Source organism: Eriocheir sinensis, chromosome 41 (assembly GCF_024679095.1).
Source record: "Eriocheir sinensis breed Jianghai 21 chromosome 41, ASM2467909v1, whole genome shotgun sequence".
NCBI classification, from domain to species: Eukaryota; Metazoa; Arthropoda; class Malacostraca; order Decapoda; family Varunidae; genus Eriocheir; species Eriocheir sinensis.
This window is the reverse complement of record NC_066549.1, coordinates 5257632-5279824: the sequence shown is the minus strand read 5'-3', so window position 1 is coordinate 5279824 and position 22193 is coordinate 5257632. Positions and strand designations below refer to the sequence as shown.

The following is a 22193-nucleotide window of genomic DNA, read 5'->3' as shown; positions in this document are numbered from 1 at the left end:
CCTCCTCTTTCTCTTTCTCCTCTCTATATCTTTAGTCATACCACATCATTTTCTTTTTTGGGTCCTCCTCCTCCTCCTCCTCTTTCTTCTCTCCTCTCTCTTCTCCTCTGCTTCTCTCCTCTCCTCTCCTTTTTGATCTTCCTTTCTCTCAACTCTTCCTCTTCCTCCTACTCTCTCATGCCACTCTCTTCCTTCTCCTCCTCTCCTTTTCTCTCCTCTCCTCTCCTCTCCTCCTCCTCCCCCAATCCTTTCATGCCATAGTCCCTCTCCCCTCAGCCACGCCATCCTCCCCCTCCGAGCCACTCACTCACCGCGGGCAGGACGAAGAAGTGGGCCAGCGCGGTGTTGTAGGAGAGCGTCTGCGTGGCGCTGCGGGCGGTGACCAGCGCGGTGCTCACCTGGCCGTGCGTGGCGCTTGTGGGAACCTCGAAGTAGGCCGTCACGAGGGTTGTCTGGTTGGTGCCGAGGAAGACCCTAGAGGGGGGGGAGGGGGGAAGGGGGGAGATGTTGTAGTCCTGGTGGTTGTATTGGTTGGTTTTTGTGTTTTTTATTACGTGTTCGTGCTCGGGAAAAACAGTCGAAGTGAGAACTCAATTAACACACTTCTGAACACTTAGCAGGTAACATAGGAGCAGCGAGTAGCGGGCTTTTTTTTATTATTACTGTTTCCTTTTTTTGTGTGCCCTTGAGCTGTCTCCTTTGTTGTAAAAAAAAAACTAACGCCAGACTCTATAAACGTCGCATTTGTATTAATCACGTTATGTGACTAGTGTGGCTTTTCCAGTCCAGTTTGGGGACGGATTCAGTTAAAAGATGTGTTGGGTTTTCACGGCGTTAAGTCGGCATATTACAAACCCAGCCATAAAAAATGACGTAGAAAAAAAAGACTAAAAAACAAGTCAGCCAAATGATTGTTGACGAAGACTACGAACAGACAGACGAGTAGAGAAAGGAAAGACACACCAATACATAGACAGGCAGACACAAGCAGGCAGACAGACAGATAGACAGACAGGCAGACGAGTAGAGAAATTGACCCCTTTTTTGGCCACTCCTTTGACCTCTATTCAGGAGCAGTAAGTAGCGGGCTTTTTTTTATTTTTATTTTTTATTTTTTTTTACGCCCTTGAACTGTCTCAGCTGTAAAAAACAAAAAAAAAATAGATAGACAGGCAGACAGAGACAGACAGATAGACATACAGACACTGGCAGCCATAAGACTCACCTGACGGGGTTTACATTGACCAGGAAGCCCAGGTCGTCAGTGGCGGTGATGTCGAAGTAGCTCTCCAGGCCATAGTTCACCACCAGGAACTTGGCTGAGGCGCTTCCTCCGGGGGGCGCCTCCAGATCATCCGAGGTAGAGTAGAGCTCCACCAGAGTCTCCACGGGCCATACCTCCCCCGGCATCTGTCTCACCCACGGATGTCCTGGGCAGGGGGAGAAGGGAGGGGGTGGGGGTTAGCGGGAAGAGGGGAGTAAGATGTGGTTGTGAGGGGGAGTGAGGCGAGGAGAAATTGGGAAAGGAATGGGAAGAAGGGAGTGAGACGAGGAGAGAAAGTGAAGAGAGGGAGTGTGAGATAAGGAGAGGAGTTAGACGAGGTGGGGAGGGGAGTGAGACGAGGAGAGATGGGGAGAGGGGACGAGGGGAGGTGATGAGGGGGAGTGAGATTAGGTCAAGTTAGTAGTAGATGTGGTTAAGGGAGATTAGACTATATAGGAAAGGTTAGGAATGGGAAATGAGACGAGAGGAGGAGGAGTGAGACGAGAGGGAATGAGTAGTAGATGCAGTTAAGGGAGATGAGACAAGGAGAGATGGGGAGGGGAATGAGATGAGGGGAACTGTTGAGATGAGTGAGATGAGAAGACGTTGGGAAAGGGAAGCGAGACGAGGAGAGGTAGGGAGAGAGTCAGACGAGGGGAAGTGAGGGATGGTCGTAATGAAGAGAGATTAGACAAGGAGAGATTGGGAAGGGAGTGAGACGAGGGGAGGTAGGGAGAGAGTCAGACGGGGAGAAGTGAGGGATAGTTGTGATGAAGAAAGATTAGACAAGGAGAGATGGGGAGGGGAGTGAGACGAGGGGAGTTAGGGAGAGAGTCAGACGAGGAGAAGTGAGGGAGAGTCGTGATGAAGGGAGATTAGACAAGGAGAGATGGGGAGGGGAGTGAGACGAGGAGAGATGGACAGGGGAGTGAGACGAGGAGAGGCAGTGAGGGGAGTGAGGCGAAGGAAAGGAGACAATTCAAAATACATCAGTCACTTCACAACACTCTTCTTCGACACTTTCCTCATCTCCTGTTTCTCCTTCCCCGTTTTTTTATAATTGCTAGGGGGCTTCGTGGTGCAGTGGTTAGCATACTCGGCTCACGATCGAGAGAGCCCGCGTTTGATTCCTGGGCGGAGTGGAAAAATTTGGGCGGCTTTTCCGATACCCTACGCCCCTGTCCACCCAGCAGTGAATGGGTACCAGGTATTAATCGGGGGTTGTGTCCCGTCCCCTGGGATCGGTTCCCTTCTATAATTCCTTCCCCTTCTGTCTCTCTCCGGCATATGACCACAGATGTTGCGCCGACTAAACGAAACTTTCCAACTTTTCCCGTCTCCTGGGATCTGTACCCTTCTATAATTCCTTCCCCTTCTGTCTCTCTCCGGCATATGACCACAGATGTTGCGCCGACTAAACGAAACTTTCCAATTTTTCCTTCCCCGTACCTGAGGCGAGGTAGCCGAGGATCTGCACGTAGAAGGCTTCCTCGGGCAGCGGGTCCGTCCAGAGGTAGGCCTGGTCCCGCACCGACATCGGGTAGTCAATGTCTCGCAGCACCTTGCCCGCCTGAAGGAGGGGAGCGGCGGAGTGGCGTGAGGGGCGGGAAGCACAACATAAATAATCAATAACATCAAACTGTCAGCCGAACATAACCTTGGAGAACACATGCCAACACGAACCCAAGTGGAAGAATCCCCAAGAACACAGTGACGCAAAACACATAGATAACCAATAACAATAACCATCGCTAACTTCGTGAAAACAAGCGATTCGACTTAATAAAGTATGATTCAACAACTTCTTATTCGCTCGAGTGAAGTTTAGTCAAGTGAAATGATTAACAATATAAGACAGTCTTGTTATTTTCGTGGATGATATTGTAAGTGGTGTGTTGGGTCACCAGGTTTCTGTTTTGAGGTCAGTGAAATATGATGTTAATTCTCCCAAGGCTTTCACGGAGATGAGAGAAGACAGACAGAGACGCGGAAATAAACTGACATTCTACGAACGTCACACTGGACCCAAATCTGGCTAGCACGAGCTCTTGCTGGCAGCTTTTTCGCTCGAGCAAGTCACTGGTGTCCTCACACTGACGAGCGACGAGCGGCGAGCGACGAGCAACATTGAAAACAAAGCCTCAGCCATGGCGCCTACTGCATCTACGCTTCGTATCACGGCTAAGTGTGCAGCTGTGACGGCATTACTTGCCGTTATTCAACGAGCGCAGAAAAAGATAAGACGAGTCTGGGTTCGGTCATGGCTGAAGGGAAAGGAGACCCAAGGTGTGTACAACAATCCATCAAACTTTCTTCACGTAGACTTACAGAAATGTGGATGGCTGTGTCCCACAACTCGGGATGGTCCCTGACTCTAGATATTAAACAGTGCACAGTACCGGAGGACCAATGAACTCTAGAACCAGGAGCGAAGGTGGTCATGGCGAGTGTTTATTTCAGCCGGGCGGTCTTGGTCTTGGTTAGGGACCCAGAAATCACTACTTTTCACAATATTACAAAATATTGCAAACACCATCAAACATAAAACGAGTTTGTGAATAAGTTCTCTAATATCATGTGTATACGGATCCAATACACTAGGCAATATATATTATTCACGTATCGGTGCACCAAAGAGCTCATTTGACTGCCTGTTCGCGGCTCGCCGAGTTGCTCCCCGTCCAAACGGCGAGCTAAACGCAGGAGCAAAAGCTCGCGAGCAAGCCATCCCGCGAGCAAAAGCTGCCAGCAAAAACTCATGCTGGCCAGATTTGGTCCAATGTGACACCGGCTTAACATAGACACGAGAGGCGGTGGCTGAGTGGTTAGCGTGCGGGGACGGCGTCTAGAAGGACGCAGGTTCGCGTCCCTCCCGCCGCTACAAACAAGCTGGCAATTTTGCCACCTTTGCCGCGTAGCCCACCCACAAGTTGACCTGAAGACCACCTGTCAACCCGAACTATATATTCTCTCTAAAAAGAGGATCAAAGATGAGCTCCCGGGGACATCAATACCTCAGCAAGATGGCGCCACTATAGAGGGTTGCCTGCGCAATAAAGGGCTGGGGCCGATCATCAGGTCCCACCAAGCCTACCGGCACCATTGGCGAAACGTAAAAAAATAAACAAAACTCGACAGAGACAGACAGACGGACAGACAGACAGACGAACAAACGAGCAGACACGTATGAAAAAAACTGACAGCAACAGATAGATCGGCAAACATAGGCTGGCAGACAGACAGGCGGTCGGGTAGACTGACACAGACAGACACATACTGCACTTACAGACAGACAGACGGACAAATAAAACAAAACAGCAAAGAAATTGAAGACAAGAAGGTAGGGAGAGGCGTAACAAATCCTCTACTGTAAAATAAAAATAAAATAAAAGCGAAAAGAAATAGCACCTTCAGTGAGCGAACCCGTCCAGTACAAATGATACGATACAGTACAATGCAGCGCGATACGAACCTTATTCACGAACTGCACATTGGAGACCACGGCCACATGGCTCTCCCGGAAGCCGACCAGCGTCACCTCCACGTAGTAAACCATGTCTGGAGGAGGAGGAGGAGGAAGGTTGAGGAGACGAGGAAACATGGACGAGAAACAGTCAACACACAAAGGCTAACTAACACAGGGCCAGTTTCACAGTTCCCCATGATGGGCTAGTAAGCTTCCAAACCAATACTAGAGCCTTCGAAATTTCCTTGTATAGTGTCTAGTGTTTATATTTAAGTTCACAAATTTGATGAAATTATACGGGAAAAGTCTTGTATGTTTAGTGTGGCATCGAAGACCTCACCATTTTGGATTGTATGGGATTCTATAGTTTGGTTCGGGCTGTTACGAAGACACTGTGTTGGACTGTGAAATCGGCTCACAGACTCTAGCCAATAAGGAGACGTGATAGATAGAGAGACAGATAGATAAATAGGTAGATAGATTGATAGATAGATAGATAGATCGTATAGGCAGTTAAAGATAAAAAGTGGAAGGTACAGAATGAGACCTAAACAAAAATACAGGTAATACAGAAGCAATGACTGGCAGATGCATGGATAGATAAACTGATAGATAGGTAGATAGATAGAGAGGTAGGTAGGTAGGTAAATATATAAATAGGAGGAGGAGGAGACAGGGAAACATAAACAATAAACAAACAGCAAACAGACAGACCAAATATGACGAACACATATTTAATGCCTAAAAAATTTAAAGAACACATTAAATGCCTTCAGAATTTAAAAGGAAAAAAAAACATGCCCTCGGAATTCAAAGGGACAAGTTAAATGCCTCGGAATCAAAAGATCATAAACTGGTGTATGTATGTATATATGTATGTATGTATGTATGTATGTATGTATGTATATGTGTAAGTATGTACATAAGCCCACCTATACTTACTCATGAGGGGCTGTCCTTCGGTGGGGCGGTAGTGGGGGTGGGGCGGCGTGGGGTCCAGCATGGCGAAGGTGGCGAGGAAGTCCAGGCTGGAGGTGGCCAGGACGGTGATTGTGGTGGGCTCGTTGGGGGCGAGGTCGAGGCTCCACTCCCCAAGCGTCGGGGCGGTCCAGCGCAGCGCCTTGAAGTTGGAAGTGAAGGTGACCACTTCGACCCCCGCCGCCGCCAGTGCCACGTCGTCCATAATGTCGTAGCGTATGCCTGGGAGAAAGGGGAGAGAGCAGCGTTGCCAGATTATCGTATTCACCACACTGTATTTATCATTTTTAAGCCTCCAACTTTCGTACCTACACAAATAACGAAAGGATATTAAAGTTAGCGTTAAAACTGTTATTTATTTATGTTTGTTTTGTTTGTTTTTGCTGTAGATATCAGTCAGAAACTACGAAAATGAAATACGGTGTGTACGATAATTTGGCAACGCTGGGAGAGAGTTGACCGGGGGGAGAGGGAATGGGGTGAAGGTGTGAAGAAGAAATGAACGCGTGGAAAGTTAGTTTGTGTGAATGTAAGGAAGATAGACTAGAATATTGTATCACCACCATCTTTTACTGCTAAATAACGACTTACAGAGAGGGAGAGAAGGATGGATATAAAGGAGCAAAGAACACAGTAAAGGAAAGCAGAAAGATGTAAAAGAGAGCAGAGAAGGTTTTGGTCATTTCAACAAGGTATAGATGAGGGGTCGGCGAGGCTAGGGTCGTGCACGGTGGCTCCCTCACCCACCTGCCTCATCGTAGAGTAGCCCCGAGAAAAGCTCGCCGGCGAGACGTAGCTCAAAGTCCACGACGGTGTCATCCACGGGGAACTTGGTACTCGAGACGCCCGCCACCTCGCGCAGCAGAATGGTGACCTGGCGGAGGGAGCAAGAGGGAAGGATGTGAATTCGGGAAAAAGAAATGAAGGCTTGGCATGTTAGGTTGTGTGAATGCAAGGCAGATAGAAGACTAGAATATTGTATCAAGAATGGTGACCTGGCGGAGGGGACAAGAGGGAAGGATGTGAATTCGGGAAAAAGAAATGAAGGCTTGAAAAGTTAGGTTGTGTGAATGCAAGGCAGATAGAAGATTAGAATATTGTATCAAGAATGGTGACCTGGCGGAGGGGACAAGAGGGAAGGGTGTGAAGGCGGGAAGAAGAAATGAAGGCTTGGCATGTTAGGTTGTGTGAATGCAAGGCAGATAGAAGACTAGAATATTGTATCAAGAATGGTGACCTGGCGGAGGGGGCAAGAGGGAAGGATGTGAATTCGGGAAAAAGAAATGAAGGCTTGGAAAGTTAGGTTGTGTGAATGCAAGGCAGATAGAAGACTAGAATATTGTATCAAGAATGGTGACCTGGCGGAGGGGACAAGAGGGAAGGATGTGAATTCGGGAAAAAGAAATGAACGCGTGGAAAAGTTAGGTTGTGTGAATGCAAGGCAGATAGAAGATTAAAATATTGTATCAAGAATGGTGACCTGGCGGAGGGGGCAAGAGGGAAGGATGTGAATTCGGGAAAAAGAAATGAAGGCTTGGAAAGTTAGGTTGTGTGAATGCAAGGCAGATAGAAGACTAGAATATTGTATCAAGAATGGTGACCTGGCGGAGGGGACAAGAGGGAATGATGTGAATTCGGGAAAAAGAAATGAAGGCTTGGAAAGTTAGGTTGTGTGAATACAAGGTAGATAGACTAAAATATTGCATCACTACCATCTCTCGCTGCAAACTAATGACCAACAGAGAGGAAGAGAAGGATGGCTGTCAGGGCGAAAAGAACACATGAGCATACAGAAAATTTGAGAGCGTGTAAAGTAAATAGGTGAATATATAATAGCATATGGATGTTAAAAGGCGAGTAGGCGAAATGAACCCGTATAGAAAGTTGATTTGAGTGAATGTAAGGGAGACAAACGAAATGAAAATAGAATAAGGATGTAAAAACGAGAATATGTGAACGCGTGGAAAGTTTGACTGCATGTTAGAGAGAGAGACAAGTAAAAACCGTCCTACCAACGCCATCTCCCGCTGCAAAATAATGATCAACAGAGAGAAAGAGAAGGATGGAGGTCAAGGCGAAAAAAAAACCTGAGCATACAGAAAATTTGAGAGCGTGTAAAGTAAATAGGTGAATATACAATAGCATATGGGTGTAGAAAATGCTAGTAGGCGAAATGAACCCTTATAGAAACTTGATTTGAGTGAATGTAAGGGAGACAAACGAATGGAAAATAGAATAAGGATGTAAAAACGAGAATATGTGAACGCGTGGAAAGTTTGACTGCATGTTAGAGAGAGAGACAAGTAAAAATCGTTCTACCACCGCCATCTCCCGCTGCAAAATAATTATGTAAAAAAAGGGAGAGGGAAGGAGAAGGATTTACATGCTAGAAGAAGAAACGAGCGGAGTCATTTGGTTTCGGTATACATGTAAAGTAGAAATATAAATATAAAAACAAACAGCAAACAGACATAGACCAAATATGAAGAACACAAATTTAATGCCGCCAAAATTTAAAGAACACAAATTAAATGCCATCAAAATTTAAGAAAAAGACATGCCCTCGGAATTTAAAGAACACAAATTAAATGCCTTCAAAATTTAAGAAAAAGACATGCCCTCGGAATTTAAAGAACACAAATTAAATGCCTTCAAAATTTAAGAAAAAGACATGCCCTCGGAATTTAAAGAACACAAATTAAATGCCTTCAAAATTTAAGAAAAAGACATGCCCTCGGAATTTAAAGAACACAAATTAAATGCCTTCAAAATTTAAGAAAAAGACATGCCCTCGGAATTTAAAGGGACAAATTAAATGCCTCGGAATCAGAAGAACATAAACTGGTGTATGTATGTATGTATATATGTATGTGTAAGTATGTACGTAACTATGTATGTGTAAGTATCTCTCGCTGTTAAATAATGATCCAGAAGAAGGGAGAGAGACAAAGAAAAGGATTTAAAGTCCCGACGAAAAAAAAACGAGCTAGCCACTGCACTACGGAGGCGCCAGTAGCAGTAATAGTAAAAATAATGATAATAGTTATATATAATAGTTATATATCCTCCTCATCCTCCTCCTCCCACCGTCTCCTTACCGTCGATGTCTCCACGCCGCCCATGATGCCCACAATATCACTGACGTCGAACTTGGAGCCGCTGATCAGGAGCCCGCCCGTCGCCTCCGCCAGCCGCTCGTACCCGGAGATGTCTGTGATCAAGTCCCGCGGCTCCCGGCCAATATCCCCGCCGCCTTGCGTCTTCCCCGAGTTCTCCTTCTTCGCCAGCAGGTCGCTTAAGATCACTGTTACCTGAAATTGTTTGTTAGACGTGTGTGTTAAGTGAGGTTCGAGGGGGGTGTAGAGGTGATGATGATGATGATGATGATGATGATGAAAAGGAGTAGGAGTAATAGATTATAGAAATGAAGAGAAAGAATTTATGACAGAAGAAAAGGTCAGAGAGAGAGAGAGAGAGAGAGAGAGAGAGAGAGAGAGAGAGAGAGAGAGAGAGAGAGAGTAGAAAAAAGAAAGAAGAAAAGAAGAGAAATAAAAAAGAAAGAAGAAAAGAAGAGAAATAAGAAGAAACGAAAGTGGAGAGAGAGAGAGAGAGAGAGAGAGAGAGAGAGAGAGAGAGAGAGAGAGAGAGAGAGAGAGAGAGAGAGAGAGAGAGAGAGAGAGAGAGAGAGAGAGAGAGAGAGAGAGAGAGAGAGAGAGAGAGAGAGAGAGTAGAAGAAAGAAAGAAGAAAAAAAGAGAGAAATAAAAAGAAGAAAAGAAAATGGTGACGGAGGGGTATTTTTTGCGTTTTCTTCCTCTTCTTTTCTTTCTTCTTCTTCTTCTCCTCCTCTCCTCACTCTTGATTCAGTATCCTCTCCCCTCTATTCTTGCCCCCTGTTCCGTGTGTGTGTGTGTGTGTGTGTGTTTGAGGGGGGGGGGGTGTAGTGAGGAAGGGATGTTTTTATTTACTCTTCCTTTCTCTTGCTCTATTTCTCCTGGGTTTTTTTTCCTTCTCTTACTCCTTTTTTTTTTCCTCCTCCTTCCCCTCCCCTTCATCCTACTTCTCCTTCTTCTTCATCTTCTCTTTTTCCAGTTTTCCTCGTCCTCACCGTCTTCCTCCTCCTCCTCCTCCTCTTCCTCCTTTTCCTCGCCTTTACTCCTCCTCCTCCTCCTCTTCTTCTTCCTCCTTTTTTCCTCCCATTTACTCCTCCTCCTCCTCACTCTTTTCCTTCCTCTTTCTTTCCAGTCTTCTTCCACTTCTTCCTCCCATTTACTCCTCCTCCTCCTTCTAATCTTCTTCCCTTCCTCTTTTCTTTCCACCAGTCAATATTTCTCTCCACCACTTCTTCCTCCCCATCTTCACACCCTCTTCCTCCTCCTTCTCCTCCTCCTCCAAATCCTTCTCCTGGGTAGTGAGGGTAGGTGAGGTTAGGTTCACAGGAGCTGCCTTGAACATACACCGACCTCTTGCAGACTCATGTTCTTAGGTTATGTTCTTATGTGTATACCTTGCTGCTCTGCCGCTGTGCCTGGCTGATCACGCCGTCCATTCGCTCGCCGTCCTTGGCATAGGCGTCCGTGAAGCAGAAGACGTCCCCGTAGTCTGGTGTCTCCGCCAAGGCCAGCTGATGATGATGAGGAGGAGGAGGAGGTGAGGAGGAGAAAGGTTGTAGATAAAATGGAAAAAGAAAGAGAGAAGAGAAAGAAAAGAAAGAGGGACCGATTAGAGAAAAGAAGATAAAAGAAAATGGGAAAAGAAAGAAAAGAAAGAGGGACCGATTAGAAGGAAAGAGAATAAAAGAAAATGGAAGAGAGAAAATGAGAAATGAAAGAAAAGAAGAGAAGAAAAGAAAGATTGAAGACCGATTAGAGAAAAGAGGATAAAAGAAAGTGGAAGAGAGAAAATGAGAAATGAAAGAAAAGAAAAGAAGAAGAGAAAGAAAGGAAAGAGGAAAGAACGATTAGGAGAAGAAAAGAAGATAGAAAAAAAATGAAAGAGAGAAAATGGAAAAATAATGAAGAGAAGAAAGAAAAGAAAGAAGGAACGATTAATAGAAGAAAAAAAGACAGAAAAAATTGAAAGAGAGAAAATGGAAAAAGAAAGAAAGAAGAGAAGAAGAGGAAGAGAACAAGAAAGAAGGAACGATTGAGAGAAGAAAAGAAAATAGAAAAAAAGAGAAAAATGAAAAGAAGAGAGAAATAAGAAAAAGAAAAGAAAAGAAACAACACACGTAAGAAAAAAGGAGAAAAAAAAGAAAAGAAAAAAATAGAAGGAAAAGAAAGAAGAAAAGAGTTAGCCATATTCTATTAAAAGAATAAGATATTATATGGAAAGCTTATGGACAGTCTTTCAATATTTTACTATCTATCTATCTATCTATCAATTAATCTCTCTGTATCTGTCAATCTAAATATCTATCTAATCCACACACACACACACACACACACACACACACACACACACACACACACACACACACACACACACACACACACACACACACACACACACACACACACACAATAATACAAATCTACAAATTATTGAGCAAAATGGAAGAAGTAGATAACGAGGAGTTACTACTTAAAGAAGAAATTACCACAAGGAACACAAGAGGACATAGTAAAAAATTGCGGAAGGGAAGATGCTTGAGAGACATAAAGAAATATAGCTTCCCGCAAAGAAATATAGAGGTTTGGAACAGACTAAGTGAGGATGTAGTATCGGCGAGGAGTGTGCAAAGCTTTAAAGGAAAAGTTGGATAAATGTAGATACGGAGACGGGACCACACGAGCGTCAAGCTCAGGCCCTGTAAAACTACAACTAGGTAAATACAACTAGGTAAATACAACTAGGTAAATACACACCTGCAGCCCACACCAGAACAGCTCGGGGGAATCACCGCCGCCGGAAGCATACAGTTTGTGCACTTCCTCGAGAAACTCCTTCCCGTCCGTCGTCTTGAACACCGGGCCGCATTCTGAAAGTGGGGTGCGGAAGTACACAGTGGTAGATTCGATGTTTAGTTGTTTTACGGTAAAGAAAACGGGATACGGGGAATTAGAAGGGATATAGCTAAGTCTATATATACCAAGTCAAGTCACTCTGCTTCAAAACTGCGACCGATACGCGCAGGAGGCGGTTTTGGGGCGGAGCAGCAGGATGACGTCACTTGAAACAAAACAAAAAAAATACCCGCCAGTTCAGGGGTGACTAAAGTTGCGGCCGTGTGTGCACTCTGGATGTGCATTCTCGCCTCCTTTCACAGCGCGTTCAGGCAAGCCACTGACGAAAAAATATGTCTTTTTATTGTGCTATTGCGTGACTGTAATTCCAGTGCCTACAAACGGCGGTTTGGGGTGTGAGGGAGGGCATGATGAAGTGATTGATTTAAATTAGTCCTCCTTTCTTCGTTTTCTCTAAATCCCTGTTTCTACATTCTCTAGTTTGGCTCCAAGCAGTGTCACGCATAAACCACGCCTCGGCCGTGTCTCCTCCCACAAACCTGCGTGTGACTTGACTTGGTGTATATAGACTTTGGGATATAAAATGAAATACCCGCGTTCCACTGCTCCGTTTGTACATAGATAAACAGACACGTACAAGTCAAAGGAAGGAAAAGGAGAAATAACGGAAGGAAGTGAAAGGCGAAAGGTAAAGCTGCGCGTGGCCTCGGTGCTCATCTCCGTCATATTGGCCCGGGATTCGAACCTGGGATGGTGGAGAAAGGGAAACGATGCGAAGGTGATATTGGCGACGAGGAGTGTGTGTCAGGTGTACGAAAATCAGGTACGGAAGAAAGTGTGGTCCAGATAAATATCGTCACTACAAAACACATTTACACAGCAATTCAATGATGTGGCTGGTTTTAATGTAGCGGCCTTAATCAATAATCTCCCCATCATCATCATTATCCATTATTATTATCAGAGCTTTCCCATCGTTCTTCATCTCTCTCTAACGATATTCTACCGCTCCAGCGATGATTCTAATGACATCTTTTCATCTGTTTCTGTTAGTCCAGGTCCTCCTCCTCCTCCTCCTCCTCCTTGCTTGAAACTTTCCCTTGGTCCTTGAACTAACATACCTCTACTGACCTGAGAAGCCTAGTGCAGTGCTTCTTTTCTTTCAACTTTCCTTCGATCCTAGACTAATGCACCTTCCGTCGACTTGAAAAGCGTATATGAACTTCTTTGCTTTAAACTTTACCGCGGTCCTCGAATTAACATAACTTCTACTAACCCGAGAAGCGTACCATATATAAGAGCCTGCTGACCACCTGTACTGCAAAATATATAGGCAAATAATCTGACCTAACACAACCTAACCTTATCTTACTTTACCTGATCTTACCTTAGCTTACGCGAAGAAAAAGAAAAACATCTATCACTGAACCATGGACATTACCTTACCTTACCTTACCTTAACTTACCTTACCCTAACTAGTCTGTACTTACCTGGGTCGTTGAACTGAGAGAGCACGTACAGTTCGGGGCTCGAGTTCTCCACAATCTGGGTCACTTGGTCCTTTACCGCGTCAATGTCATCACCCATCGACCCTGTGAATGCGAGGAGAGAGGAGGGTTGAGGCGGAGAGGTAGGGAATGGGGTGGGACCAGGAGGGAATAGATAGTAGGGGAAGAGGATAGGGAGGATAGTGGATAAAGGATTGGGGAGGATAGGGAAGAGAAGGATAGGGAACGGGATAGGAGCAGGAGGGAATGGTTAGTGGTGGAAGAGGAAGAGTATTATGCGGAGGTGGAGGTGGGTGGATGTGGTGGTGATTTAGGCTGAGATGAAGGAGGAGGAGGAGGTAGGAGGTGGTGGTTGTGGTGGTGGCGGTAAAGAAGGAGGAGGAGGAGGAGGAGAAAAAGAATAGCAAGTCAGACGCAGGAGAAGAAGAAGATTAAAGCAAAAGAATGAAGAAAGAGAAAAAGGAAAAGGAAAAGAAGTTGTTGTTGATGATGATGATAAAAAAAGAACAACTACAACAAGAAAAAGACGCTGATGAAAAAGAAGAGGGAAAAAAAAAAGAAAACACCAAAAACCAAAAAAAAAAGAAAAAAAAAAAGGAATATGAGAAAAATAAGAACAAAACAAAAATTACTATACGAAAGAACACGAAATCGAGAACCATCACCATAACAACAACACCAACAGCAAAAACAAAAGCCTTACACTTCACGAGCAGCGAGTAGAGGGCTTTTTTTAATTATTATTGTATCCTTTTTTTTGTGCCCTTGAGCTGTCTCCTTTGTTTAAAAAAAGAGAGAGAGAGAGAGAGAGAGAGAGAGAGAGAGAGAGAGAGAGAGAGAGAGAGAGAGAGAGAGAGAGAGAGAGAGAGAAACTCACCCGTCGTATCAATGGAGATGGACAACGCGGAGCCGAGGTACAGGTCAAAGAGGCGCCTGTACTTATCGAAACCCACCGCCTCGAGAATATTGTCTAGGTAGTACTGTGTGGCCTGCACGGCGAGCTCGGCGGCCTGCTCGCTGAGGTAGTAGTGCGGAGAGAAGCAGGGCGAGGCGGTGTCCTTGTTGATGCCCCCCAGCGCTGCCTCGAAGGAGCTGATGTCGAGAGAGCCGCCGTGGCTGCACTTCAGGCCTGGGTGTGTGTTTGGGGACGGAGAGGAGGAAGGGAGTTGGTGAGGTGCTTTTATTGTAGTGGTGGTGGGAAGAGTTTGCGTCGGGGGGAAGGTGTAGAGAGGAAGAACACAAGAGAAAGAAGGGAGAGAAGAGAAGAGGGAAGAGATAGGAGAATTAAGAGCAGAGAGAGAGAGAGAGAGAGAGAGAGAGAGAGAGAGAGAGAGAGAGAGAGAGAGAGAGAGAGTGTTAGAAGAGTTTGCGTCGGGGGGAAGGTGTAGAGAGAGAAAACAAGAGAAAGAAGAAAAGAGAGAGAGAGAGAAGAAGAGTTTGCATCGGGGAAAGGTGTAGAGAGAGAGAAGGCAAGTGAAGAACAGAAATGAGAAGAGATGAGAGAAGAAAAAAGAAGAGAAGAGAAAGAGAAAAAAAGAGGAGAGAGAGAGAGAGAGAGAGAGAGAGAGAGAGAGAGAGAGAGAGAGAGAGAGAGAGAGAGAGAGAGAGAGAGAGAGAGAGAGAGTACAAACACTTGGTACTACAGACACTCTCGGAAGGAACAGGAACTAGAATTAACGTAAGACAGAAACAACATTGTATCACCACCAGCAATTTGAATTTCGCGCGGCTCCTTCGGTAACAACATGGCGCCTGTGAGGAAGTGGGCCAAACGCTCCTATAGGTTCCTTGCACGTGACGTCACACCCTCTCCGTGGCGGCAGCAGCGTTGTCAAATTATCGTACTCAGCGCATTGCATTTTCTTAGTTTCTGACCGATATATATATAGCAGAAAAAAACGAAAACCATCCATATTTAACAGTTTTAACGATAACTTTAAATTTCTATCGTTATATGTGTGGTTACGACAGTCTTGGAGCCTTAGAATGATAAATACAGTGTTCAAAGTATGACAATATGGCAACGCTGCTCTGGAGAGACCCACAAAGACCTCGGACCCACCGTTGGAAGGCTTGGACACGATGTAGTCGCTCCCCATCTCTGTTTCGTACGTGTAGTAGCCAGTGGTGACCGTCGCGCCGCTCACCACGTTGTCGTAACACTCGCCCTGTACGGAGGAAGGAAGGGGAAAAGATTATATTGCCGCCTCTGAGAGTAAAGAGAAATGAGATCCGAGGCGTGGGAAGAAGAGGAAGAGGAGGAGGGATTGCATTGCCTCGTGTGGGGGGGAAAGAGAATGGGAAGAACTGGTGTGAGAGAGAGAGGGAGGGAAGGGAATAGTTATAGCGCTTCCACTTGGGGGAAAAGGAGTAAAGGAAGGATTAGTAGGGAGAGGAATGGACAGTTTTCCGGCATATTCACACCCCTTTGTCATCCCACCCTCACCACGTAAATGATGTTAGGAGATTCGCAGGTTAGTGTGATCCTCCGTGGCCTATCTTACCTATACGCCATCCCATATCCACTCTGTAAACACTATTGGTCAGTTTTCCGGCATATTCACACCCCCTTGTCATCCCACCCTCACCAGGCAAATAATGTTAGGAAAAAGGCAGGTTAGAGTGGCCCTCCCTGGCCTATTTTACCTATACCCCATCCCATATCCACTCTGTAAACACTATAGGTGAGTTTTCCGGCATGTTCAAGCAACGGCCCACTTTGTCAGCGTGTTTCTTTGTATAGCCTATTCCCCCGCCATCCTGTATCCACTCTGTAAACACTATTAACCGTGTAGGAGCGACGGGGCAAATTTGTGCCATGATATTAACCCCCAAAATAGATGATACATAATTTGATCTGAAATGCTTTGTGTGAGGGGTGATTTTTATTTCATTTTTCTCACTTGGAGGGACCATTAAGAAACATGATCCCCGCTGCCACCGGGTTAAAGAGTTCGAAGTCGCGTTGCTACATTAAGCCCAAACAGAGCACCTGTGCCCCTTACCTGTGGGGAGGCGCAGGACGTGCACACCTGCTCGGTCTCCGCCGGGTTGCTAATGGAGTAGCCGGGGAGACCCAGAGTCATGTAAATGCCCGTGTTGCCTTGCTCGACCCAGGTGGAGTGGGAGTAGAAGTCCTGGATGGAGTGGAGCGAGGAGCCGAGGAGGGAGCGCGCGGCGGAATAGGACTCTTCGATCAGGATGGAGGACAGGATCTGCGGGTAGCGCACAGTGAGCTTCTCCTGCATGACGCTCAGCCGCTCCCCGTCACCGTGCAGGCTTGAGTCGTACCTGTGAGGGTCGTCAGTACTGCGGTGAGCTGTCTGGCAGTCGAACAGTGAGGTTGTGCAAGGTCAAGAGGAAGCTAAACTGTGTCGCGGAACCTGGCGCATAAATTCTTCAAGGGCGGGACAATGCGAGACCATCACCCAAGCAATGATGCCAAGTCCGCGAGGCTCTCCCTGTAAAGATTTCTTGCGCCAGGCTGCGTGACATGAGTAAACGGTTTTGAAGCATCTCGAAAAGGCTGAGGCAGGGGCGTGTGTTCATAGTGTGGAGGCATTTCTCGCTGCTCTGCTCATGTTTTTTTTTTTTTTTTTTTTTTTTTACAGCAGAGGAGACAGTGCAAGGGCATAAAAAAGGATATGAAAAAAAAGCCCGCTAGCCTGATCTCTTTATCTACGGTTCTACTGCAGACTGTTTCGTGGGTTTTTTTTTTTTTTTGTGTGTGTGGACGAGGGGGGATGAAGAGCGACTATCTTGAAGCTTCAGTTGGTATTTCTTACCCTGCGGCACGATTATTCACATTATAGTTCTTCAACCCCCCGTGGTCCAGTGATTAGCGTGACTAGCAACGCATCCGCGGGCCCGGGTTCGAATCCCGGCGCGGGCAATCAGCGTGCAGGTCACCCAGCTTTTCTTCCCCATCCCGGACTGGTCGATGAATGGATACCTGGGGAAACCTGGGGAAGGTAAACGGTGGTAACCCGGATGATGGTTTGTTCCCACTGTGCCGACTCTGTGCCACGACAACCCAGCGACTTGGGATTCATGATGTCTTGGGTGTGAAATGTTGATGTGCAAGGGTCGCACATGGTCGGAAAGAGGTCTAGAAACAGTTTGAAAGGGGCCTAAAAAGTCGCTGGGTTGTCGTGGCCCAGAGTCGGTATAGTGTGAACAGGTCCTAACCCACCACAGGCTCAAGGGCCAATGCGACGGAGATGAGCACCGCGGCCACGCGCAGCTATAGCGTATGCCCCCAGCTTTACCTATATAACGTTACTGTATCATCCACATTGAGCGTCATACTTTTACCATTGTTCCCCATACCTGAGTGTCGTTTTCTACAACACACACACCGCAGAGCACACGCCTAACTAGGGACTGAAGAAAGCTAACGAGGTCGGTGTTCGCAGACGCTTCCGCCTCCCACAACAACCATTTCCAAAGGCCGAAAAAGAGATCACTCGGGTTCTCATGAGTGTCTTTTGTAGGTTCATGGTACAGAAGAAAGGTCAAACTACCACCAGGGTTATAAAACTACCCCTGGAAATGGCCCAAACTCCTACGAAAACATTGTCTAAAATGTTTTCTTGGGAGACGAAATGTTTACAAGAATATAACCCTTCGAAGTCGCCTCCTTACCTGAGAGGCTGAGAAAGGGCAAGAAACGCCGAGAAAGAGATTAATCGGGTTCTAATTAGTGTTTTTTACGTTTACAGTACAGACGGATGGTCAAACTACCCCCAGAAATCCCCGAAACTCCCTCGAAAGCCTAATATATGTGCTTGACCGCCTTTGAAATCTAAGAAAATGGCCCTTCGAAGTCCCCTACGCCTCACCTTAGTTGCTGAGAGGAGTCCGAGTTCACGTTGGCCATGGCGATCGAGTTGACGGCCTTGATGAAGCGCGTGGGGGAGGCTTTGGAGCCGTAGTAGAGGTGGAAGAGCTCGCTGAGGGAGGCGTCTTCGGGCAGGGTGAGGTCCGGGTTGGTGGGCGGTGGATAGGTCAGGAAGAACTGGCGGATGTTGCGTCGAATCCCCTCGTTGGTGATCCATTCGTGGTCTCGGTTCTCGCCTTTGATCTGAGGGGGGGGAGAGAGAGAGAGAGAGAGAGAGAGAGAGAGAGAGAGAGAGAGAGAGAGAGAGAGAGAGAGAGAGAGAGAGAGAGAGAGAGACAAACAAACAGGTAGATGGTTAGACAGACATAGATAATGGATGAATAAAACAGAGTGACAGATAAGTTGACAGACAGACAGACAAGTAAGTAAGGTGCGTAGAGAGAGAGAGAGAGAGAGAGAGAGAGAGAGAGAGAGAGAGAGAGAGAGAGAGAGAGAGAGAGAGAGAGAGAGAGAGAGAGACGGACACAAACAAACAGGTAGATGGTTTGACAGACAGATAGATAATGGATGAATAAAAACAGACAGACGGACAAGTAAGTAAGGGGCGTAGAGAGAGAGAGAGAGAGAGAGAGAGAGAGAGAGAGAGAGAGAGAGAGAGAGAGAGAGAGACAAACAGGTAGATGGTTAGACAGACAGATAGATAATGGATAAATAAAAACAGACAGACGGACAGATAAGTTGAGAGACAGACAGACAAATGAGTAAGTAGGTGCGTAGAGAGAGAGAGAGAGAGAGACCCTTTTAAGTATATATAGCACTACAAACCGCAGCCCAGACTTTCCCTCCACGGGCTCACACAACAGACGCCGGCCAGCAGGTAGGGAGGGAGGCGGAAGTGGGCTTGGGCCGGGGAAGGGGAAAATGTAGTTCGCCATGTCTCCCTGTCACCCATCCCCCCCCATTGTCATTCCCCTCACCCCTTCTTGTCATACTACCCTCACGTTTAAGGAATGTTAGAAAATGGCAGGGTAATGTGTTTTCTCTGTAGCCTGCCTTTCTTTCACTTTATCACCCCATCTCAGAGAACGTAAATTGTGTTAGGAAAAGGCACCAAGCCTAAAAAAAAGAGAAAGAAAGAAAAATGGCAAAACTTCAAAAAATCTAACCAAAGAATAAACTCATATAGCAGAAAAGGAACTCACAAACGACCTCCACCTTGCCAACACATCCTATGAGCTAAAAGAACAAATCAAGTCCCCCGAAATCGCTACTGGTTATCAAAGTACGAAAAAAATACCTAAAAATATAAAGTTCCTAAAATTCTAACCAAAAAATATAAAGCTCCTAAAATTCTAACCAAAAAATATAAAGCTCCTAAAATTCTAACCAAAAAATATAAAGCTCCTAAAATTCTAACCAAAAAATATAAAGCTCCTAAAATTCTAACCAAAAAATATAAAGCTCCTAAAATTCTAACCAAAAAATATAAAGCTCCTAAAATTCTAACCAAAAAATATAAAGCTCCTAAAATTCTAACCAAAAAATATAAAGCTCCTAAAATTCTAACCAAAAAATATAAAGCTCCTAAAATTCTAACCAAAAAATATAAAGCTCCTAAAATTCTAACCAAAAAATATAAAGCTCCTAAAATTCTACCCAAAAATATAAAGCTCCTAAAATTCTAACCAAAAAATATAAAGCTCCTAAAATTCTAACCCAAAAATATAAAGTTCATAAAATTCTAACCAAAAAATATAAAGCTCCTAAAATTCTAACCCCAAAAATATAAAGTTCCTAAAATTCTTACCCAAAAATATAAAGTTCCTTAAATTCTAACCAAAAAATATAAAGCTCCTAAAATTCTAACCAAAAAATATAGTTCCTAAAATTCTAACCAAAAAATATAAAGCTCCTAAAATTCTAACCAAAAAATATAGTTCCTAAAATTCTACCCAAAAAATATAAAGCTCCTAAAATTCTAACCAAAAAATGTAAAGCTCCTAAAATTCTAACCCCAAAAATATAAAGTTCCTAAAATTCTAACCCAAAAATATAAAGTTCCTTAAATTCTAACCAAAAAATATAAAGCTCCTAAAATTCTAACCAAAAAATATAAAGTTCCTAAAATTCTACCCAAAAAATATAAAGCTCCTAAAATTCTAACCAAAAAATGTAAAGCTCCTAAAATTCTAACCCCAAAAATATAAAGTTCCTAAAATTCTAACCCAAAAAATATAAAGCTCCTAAAATTCTACCCAAAAAATATAAAGCTCCTAAAATTCTACCCAAAAAATATAAAGCTCCTAAAATTCTACCCAAAAAATATAAAGTTCATAAAATTCTAACCAAAAAATATAAAGCTCCTAAAATTCTACCCAAAAAATATAAAGCTCCTAAAATTATACCCCAAAAATATAAAGCTCCTAAAATTATACCCCAAAAATATAAAACTCCTAAAATTATACCCCAAAAATATAAAGCTCCTAAAATTATACCCCAAAAATATAAAGCTCCTAAAATTATACCCCAAAAATATAAAGCTCCTAAAATTATACCCCAAAAATATAAAGTTCATAAAATTCTACCCAAAAAATATAAAGCTCCTAAAATTATACCCCAAAAATATAAAGCTCCTAAAATTATACCCCAAAAATATAAAACTCCTAAAATTCTAACCCCAAAAATATAAAGCTCCTAAAATTATACCCCAAAAATATAAAGCTCCTAAAATTATACCCCAAAAAATATAAAGCTCCTAAAATTATACCCCAAAAATATAAAACTCCTAAAATTCTAACCAAAAAATGTAAAGCTCCTAAAATTCTAACCTCAAAAATATAAAGTTCCTAAAATTCTTACCCAAAAATATAAAGTTCCTTAAATTCTAACCAAAAAATATAAAGCTCCTAAAATTCTAACCAAAAAATATAAAGCTCCTAAAATTCTAACCCAAAAATATAAAGCCCCTAAAATTCTAACCCAAAAATATAAAGATCGTAAAATTCTAACCAAAAAATATAAAGTCCCTAAAATTCTAACCAAAAAATATAAAGCTTCTAAAATTCTAACCAAAAAATATAAAGCTTCTAAAATTCTACCCAAAAAATGTAAAGCTCCTAAAATTCTACCCAAAAAATATAAAGCTCCTAAAATTCTACCCAAAAAATATAAAGCTCCTAAAATTATACCCCAAAAATATAAAACTTCTAAAATTCTAACCCAAAAATATAAAGCTCCTTAAATTATACCCAAAAAATATAAAGCTCCTAAAATTCTAACCCAAAAATATAAAGCCCCAAAAATTCTAACCAAAAAATATAAAAGTCCTAAAATTCTAACCCCAAAATCAACTCTGCTACCAGAAAATTAACTCACAAACGACCTCCACTATGCAAAAACATCCTACGAGCTAAAATAACCACGAATCAAGCCCCTCGAAATACCACTCTAGTCTAGTTCTTCAAGCAATTAAAAAGAACTCACAAATGACTTCCACTATGCAAAAACATCCTACGAGCTAAAATAACCACGAATCAAGCCCCTCGAAATACCGCTCTAGTCTAGTTCTCCAATCCTTTTCCTTCCTCACCTCCGCCGGACACAGGATATTCGCTATATCAGGGTCGGACATGTTGAGGGGCGTAGCGAGGAAGGCCGCAGTGCCCCCTACCAGCGCCCCGACCACCGACACCAGCAGCAACAGATGATTCCTCCGACACATGACTCGCGTTCACTGATGAGTCTCCGATGGGCGGCCTTACTTTATAGGGTCACGGGGCCAAGGCGAGGCTGGGAACGGGGGTGGAAAATCGACAGGGAAAAATGAGATGTGGGAATGAAGATAGTGTGGGGTGGGGTGGGGGGTGGGGGGGGGGGGTAGGAGGTGGTGGTGGGGGTTGTGATAAGATTCTTTTCTTGGTATTGTGGTACGTGAGACCAAGGCAAGTATAGAGAGGTATTGTCACTCTCATAGAACGTGAAGAACCAAATTTTGAAATGAGCTTTTTAATTAGGACCTCTCGGATGTTTTTTATGTTATAAACTACTACAATAAAATAAAATAAGATGTGGATTTTTTTGTTATATACCCTATGAATCAGTTGTCGGTGAATAAAAAATATAAATAGAAATGTTCACGGCATCTCATCCTGGACGATGATTGGCTGGAGTTG

The 22193-nt window shown here is 44.2% G+C and overlaps 1 protein-coding gene across 1 annotated transcript in view; it reads right to left on the bottom strand.

Moving 5' to 3' along the window:
- LOC127009542 (von Willebrand factor A domain-containing protein 7-like) overlaps positions 1-21777 on the bottom strand; it is a 31852-nt gene extending 10075 nt beyond the window's left edge. The window contains exons 1-15 of the mRNA XM_050882716.1: positions 21611-21777; positions 18023-18264; positions 16187-16472; positions 15244-15349; positions 14059-14310; positions 13164-13265; positions 11574-11686; positions 10214-10330; positions 8807-9019; positions 6456-6582; positions 5673-5930; positions 4737-4822; positions 2714-2834; positions 1226-1430; positions 312-474 (exon numbers count right to left, since the gene is read on the bottom strand). Of these exons, the coding sequence (XP_050738673.1) occupies positions 312-474; positions 1226-1430; positions 2714-2834; positions 4737-4822; positions 5673-5930; positions 6456-6582; positions 8807-9019; positions 10214-10330; positions 11574-11686; positions 13164-13265; positions 14059-14310; positions 15244-15349; positions 16187-16472; positions 18023-18264; positions 21611-21742 (2523 nt within the window). The 5' untranslated portion in view covers positions 21743-21777. The remainder of the gene's footprint in view (positions 1-311; positions 475-1225; positions 1431-2713; positions 2835-4736; positions 4823-5672; positions 5931-6455; positions 6583-8806; positions 9020-10213; positions 10331-11573; positions 11687-13163; positions 13266-14058; positions 14311-15243; positions 15350-16186; positions 16473-18022; positions 18265-21610) is intronic.
- Positions 21778-22193: the final 416 nt, after the last annotated feature.